This window comes from Monoraphidium neglectum (assembly GCF_000611645.1).
Source record: "Monoraphidium neglectum strain SAG 48.87 unplaced genomic scaffold scaffold03471, whole genome shotgun sequence".
NCBI classification, from domain to species: Eukaryota; Viridiplantae; Chlorophyta; class Chlorophyceae; order Sphaeropleales; family Selenastraceae; genus Monoraphidium; species Monoraphidium neglectum.
Genome location: NW_014010158.1, coordinates 1 through 5,330, shown reverse-complemented (window position 1 = coordinate 5,330; position 5,330 = coordinate 1). Strand labels below are relative to the sequence as shown.

Sequence of the window (5,330 nt, the reverse complement as noted above, 5' to 3'; positions counted from 1 at the left end):
CCCCAGCCCAGCCCAGCTGACCTGCGTGACCAGCGCCACGCGCGGGTGGCCCGTCCCCGCCCAGTTGTTGGTGGTGTCGTCGATGTAGAACCCGTTGCCGTTGAGCAGGCTGCCGCCAGGGGGGTCTGCCCTGATGTCCTCCAGGAACGCGCAGGCCTTCTCCCAGGACAGGCTCCAGTCCAGGGCCAGACGCAGGTAGCGCGTCTCAGCCTCTGGGGGGGGGGAGCAGGGGAGGTGGGCAGGTGTGTGAAAAGAGACAACAAACGGGTGGGTGGGGACGGATGGATCAGTCGGCGATGCCCGTTGGCCGACGGCTGAGGCGTGGTGGTGATGCGGGGGCGATTTGCATTTGCATTATGTGATCAGCAGCGGCCTAGACGCGCGTGCTGGGGGGGGGGGGGCGTGGCCGGCGGGTCAGTCGCCAGCGCGGTGACCTGGGCCACGCTGGCGGCCCCAACACGCTGCAAGGCTGTGCGGGTCTGCTGTGTCGGCGCGTGGGGCTCACGCGTGTCCTTGTCTGTGTGCAGCACCTTCTCCTCGTCCACCGTGAGGCTGCTGACCCACGCCAGGCTGCGGATGCCGGCATCTGGGTGGGTGCGCGCGGGCAGGTCGGGGGGCAATCGAGATGTGGCGGGGCTCAAGGGGTGGCGCGAAGGAGGCAGGAAGTGGGCGGCGGTAACACTTGACAAAGCAGCGCAAGGACAAAACTCGCGCCCTCACCAAACTTCCCGGCCGACTTTGCTCCCAGCACGGTGGCGTCCATGAGGCTGGAGAAGTAGTCAAACACCACCTGGTGGCGGGGGCGGGCGCATGTTTGCTGAAGGTGAGGAGTCCTGACGCATACACAGGGGCAAGGGGTACGGGGTAGGACCCACACGGCACATATGTGCTGTTGGCATGGTTGCACATGCTCCGCATCACGTGCAGCTAGTACACTTCCGCGCCTGCTGGCGCAAAGAGAGCCACCTGGCCCCTGCATTGGAGGGGTTCCTGGAGGGGCCCTGCCCTCTGCTGCCACCAGGGCCCCCCACCTGCTGCTCAGGGATGGTGAGGCCCAGGAGGCGGTTGAGGAAGCGCGGGATGTTGGTCTTGTTGACCGCCTGAGGTGTGGAGGGCAGGCGGGGGGGGGGGGGGATTAAGCTGGAGGTATGCATGCGCGTATGCGTCTATTTTGAGAGTGCGAATATGGGGCAGGAAGGAGGGGGACGAGGTCAGAAAATCTAGGATAAAGGCACCGCAGCTGCAACAAGTGCCTCGTATCTCAGCCAAACCATCTGTGCCCCTGCTTCCGTGCACAGCCAAGGCAGCCTCGGACCGCCCTCTCCCCCCACCTTGATGGCGAACTCCCCGTTGCCGATGATGTCACTGCCACTCATGGACTCTGTCTTGGCCAGAAGGTCCACCTGCAATGATGTGAAGCGCACGCAAACAAGGTGCAGGGGGAGAGAAGGGGCAAGGGGCAGTGATGGATCGGTCACACATCCCAGCGCCTAAGTGGCTCGAAGGAGGTTTTAGGGTTGCAAAAGTGCGCCCTGCACTGCGCCACCACATTGAAACTTCACTCACCTGCATGCTCACATGATGCCTGTGTCTTTCGGCCCCCCTGCTCTCAACACGCCCGCGCCCCTCACCTTGCGCAGCGTCTCCCGGAGTGTCCTCATCCAGATCCCGTGCTGCATGTGGGCCGCCACACCCTGGAGGGCACACGCGAGAAAGGGAGGGCGTGGGCACAGGGACAGCAGGGCGATCACGTTTGGCAACATGCAAGCCTTGAACACACGTATAGGGTGCATCGTTGCGGCACACAGTCGAGGCAGTATTGAAGGGTCAATACCCTACTTTGCTGGCTGCTTTGCGCAGGTCGGTTCACCGCAGTGCGGCCCACCCGTCTGCCTGCCGCTCACCTCCTGCTGCGGCACCTTGACCCCCGGCATGGGCTGGGCCTGGAGGCCCAGGGCCTCGTCATAGAGCCGGGACAGCGCCTCACGGCCCCACCTTTGAAAGCGGGGGGGGGGGGGGGTAAAGCGGGTGCGTTGCAGCAGGTGCGAGGTACGCACCAGGAGACGGGGAGCATGGGTGGGGAGAGAGACCGACTGCTACACTGAAATGCAGCCTGTGTACTGCACGACGACTGCAGAGCTGCTGTATGTGCAGCGTCAGCCCAACGCCCCCTATTGCCGCCGTAAACCCCCGCGTCCAGTCCTATCACCTGTTCTCAATGTCAAAGCCCTTGAGCTCGCTGCCGGCCCCCAGCGCGCGGCGGTCCCCCTTGAGCAGTGCGCCCAAGGATGCCAGGCGCTTTGCCACAGCGCCTGCAAGGGATGGGAGAGGGAGGGGGGGGGGAATAGTTCGTGTTTGTTCAGAGCGGGGTGGTGTGTGACCTTGTGTGTATGTGTGTGTATGTCAGGCTTTGTGCCAGTGGACGCACGGTTGCATGGATGTGTAGAAGAACGAATGAGCGCACTTGCTTGTGTGCTCGTGTGCAAGTGGGTCTGGTATATGTACAAGAGAATACCATGATGCGTGAGATGTCCGCCCATCAGGATTCCAAGAGCAGTCCGGACCAACATTCACGCTCATCAACTTGTTCTGTGCCATGCGGGGGCCGCCCGCGCACCTGCAAAGCGCCACTCCCCGCCGCACTGGCTGATGAGCAGCTTGTAGATGGGGGCTGACACCTGGTGCGCACGTGTGCATGTGTGTGGACGTGCGAAGATTTATGCATGTTTGCGTGTCAATAAGGCAGACATGCAATGCGGGGGCGTAAGAAAAGGTTTGATGGTCTGGAGATGCCTGACCCCCCGCGTCCTGCATATGACAGAGCGGCCGCCACGTCTGGGGGACCCCACCTGGTTGCTCCTGTGGCTGCGGCCAAACTGCTGTATGGCCTTGTCAGCACTCCAGGGCAGCTCCAGAGTCAGGTGCACGCGGCGCCGCTGGTTCTTGGCCCTGGGAGGGTTGGGGGATGGCAGATCATGAGCAGTGGGGTCAAGTGGGCCCAGCAGTGGGCAGCGGCAGTTGAGGCAGCCACTTGAGGGGGTGCAAACACGCGCGGAACACCGCCCTTCAAACCAAGGGGGAAGGGCCCTGCCCTGAAACCTCCCCTCATGAGCACGCACGCCAGTGCCGCACCTCCTGTCCGCCTGCAGGCTGATGCCTGTCGAGGCCGCGTCACTGATGATGGCGATCAGCTTCTTGCCCTCCATGAACGCCTGGGGCCCAGGGAAGGCGGGTGGTGGCATAAGAGCGCCAACACGAAGAGAAAGCAATGCCAACTTGTATCAGAAGTGACGCAATATCTGCAGAGCTGTCGGTCTGCCAGTGGCTGCCCTGAGGCAGGCGGATTCTGACGCATGCACAAACAGGCGCTGGCTACAGGCGGCCGTGAACGCACCTGCTTCTCGGCCATGTTGGCCATATGCTGCGCGACGCCCTCCACCCTCTGGCGGTACTCCACCTTGGAGTCACCAGCACGCACGAGCATGCCCTTGGGGGGAGAATGAGGTGTGTGTACATGTGTGCATGTGTGCGTGTGTGTGTGGGTGAGAGGGAGGCACGGCGAGTGTGCGTGTGCGCACACGTGAACATGCGTGCGTGCACACGCGATCAACACGTTACGGCCATGATTCCAGAAGAGGCAGGTCAATGAAAAGGCATATTGCAGGAGCAGCAGGCGCAGCAGCAGGCGGCCAGCGGAGGGTGGGGGTTGCGATGGAGCGCTTGCAGCACCCTCAGCAGCGTGCCCCACCTTGCGCCCCGTGAGCTCCGCCACCGCGGCCTCCCCGCCCATGCGGTCCGTGAGGTCGTCCAGCGGGTTTGGGGGCAGCTCCAGGGCCGCCGCCAGCCGCAGCAGCATGGCGCGCAGGCGCAGCAGCTGCGGCACAGAGTCCTCGTCCACTGCCAGGGCCAAAACGAGGGGGGGAGAACAGGCAAGGGGCATGGGGTCAGAGAGCCCCGCCCTCATGCAGGCTCCTGCAGGCCGGGCCCCAGCCGTCAAACAGCGGCCGGGCCCCCAGTCAGGGACAGCGATGATGCCCACCCACCCCCCCCCCTCGTCTCACCCGAGGGCGTCCTGCTGCCCCGCAGCGCAGCGGCCTCAGCCGCCAGCTCCCCGGCCAGCCTGGCATCCGCTCCCCCACCACCAACCAGGGCGCTGTCCCCTGGTTCGCTGTCGCCCACGTCCATGCTGCTGCTGTCGTCATCGCTGTTGTCACCACCGCCACCAACGGGGACAGCCCCACGGCCGGCCGCCGTGCTGCGGCCACGGCCGCCGCTGCCGCTGCCACGTCCGCCGCGGCGCGCAACGGCGCGCTCTGGGAACGCGCCGCCGCCGAACGGCGGGCGCGGGCTGGGGCTCTTGCTGCGGCGCTCCACCTTGGGCGCGGGCTGCCGCTTCACCTTCTGCGCCGGCGTCCGCTCCTCGTCGCCGTCCCCCGACGCGTCGTAGTCGCTGTCGTCCTCGTCGCTGCTGCTGCTGCTGCTGCTGCTGCTGCTGCTGTCGCTGCTGCTGCTGTCGCTGCTGCTGCTTTCGCTACCGCTCTCCCTGCTACGGGCCGTGGGCTTGTCGCTGCGAGCTTTGCGGCTGGCGCCCTTGGCAGCACGGGCCTTGCCGCCGCGTGCCTTGCCGCCCGCGCTGCCGTTTGCTGCGCGCTCCAGCTCGTCGGCCGAGTCAGATGAGAGGTCCACGTCCTTCCACCAGTCACCCGTGAGAGGCCTGGGGGGAGGGGCGTAGCGGGGCAACGGTAAAGCTCCCGTGTGTGAGAGTGTGGAGACGATCCTCAGGAGCGTCATGGTTGGGAGTGGGCGCCGCACGGCTGAGATGGTACGTTGGCATGCCTTGGGAGCGCCTCAGGCGGCGGCGGCGCATGCATGTGCCTTGCAAGAAGGGCCCCCCCAGCACCGTCGTGATGCGAGCATGACGCACGCACGAAGCCCGACCACCCCCGCCGATCCGCTCAACCCCAGAGCACCCAAACGCACTTGTGGCCGCTCGTGGACATCTTGCCCTTGACGGCCACGCGCTCGTTGGGCGCACCCCGCACGAGGCGCTCCTGCTGCTTGCCGCCCGCGCCACTCACGCCAGCTGCCCCGGCCCCTGCGCCAGCGTCGCCCGCGCCGCCCCGCCGCGCGCCGCGCGGCGTGTCGAGGGCAGCCAGCGCAGCCTGGGCCGCCCCGCTGTCCTCCTCCGCCTTGGCCAGCCGCCGACGCGCCGACGCCAGCGCCAGCGTCGCCTTGCGCTCCGCCACTGCCGTTGCTGCGCCGCCGCCGCGGCCGCCCCTGGTGCCCTTGCCGCCGCCGCCCGTGCCGCGCCCGCCGGCTGCCCCGCCTGC

At 66.3% G+C, this 5,330-nt stretch overlaps 1 protein-coding gene across 1 annotated transcript in view; it reads right to left on the bottom strand.

Moving 5' to 3' along the window:
- Positions 1–5,000, bottom strand: part of MNEG_12848 (putative Protein strawberry notch) — a gene marked incomplete at both ends in the record, with an annotated part of 6,064 nt that extends 1,064 nt beyond the window's left edge. Inside the window, 15 exons of the mRNA XM_014038680.1 lie at positions 22–212; positions 506–586; positions 721–790; positions 1,032–1,100; positions 1,332–1,403; positions 1,632–1,694; positions 1,905–1,995; positions 2,210–2,312; positions 2,618–2,678; positions 2,850–2,949; positions 3,133–3,212; positions 3,395–3,487; positions 3,749–3,897; positions 4,062–4,714; positions 4,981–5,000. Of these exons, the coding sequence (XP_013894134.1) occupies positions 22–212; positions 506–586; positions 721–790; positions 1,032–1,100; positions 1,332–1,403; positions 1,632–1,694; positions 1,905–1,995; positions 2,210–2,312; positions 2,618–2,678; positions 2,850–2,949; positions 3,133–3,212; positions 3,395–3,487; positions 3,749–3,897; positions 4,062–4,714; positions 4,981–5,000 (1,896 nt within the window). The remainder of the gene's footprint in view (positions 1–21; positions 213–505; positions 587–720; positions 791–1,031; positions 1,101–1,331; positions 1,404–1,631; positions 1,695–1,904; positions 1,996–2,209; positions 2,313–2,617; positions 2,679–2,849; positions 2,950–3,132; positions 3,213–3,394; positions 3,488–3,748; positions 3,898–4,061; positions 4,715–4,980) is intronic.
- Between the last annotated feature and the right edge of the window lie 330 nt (positions 5,001–5,330).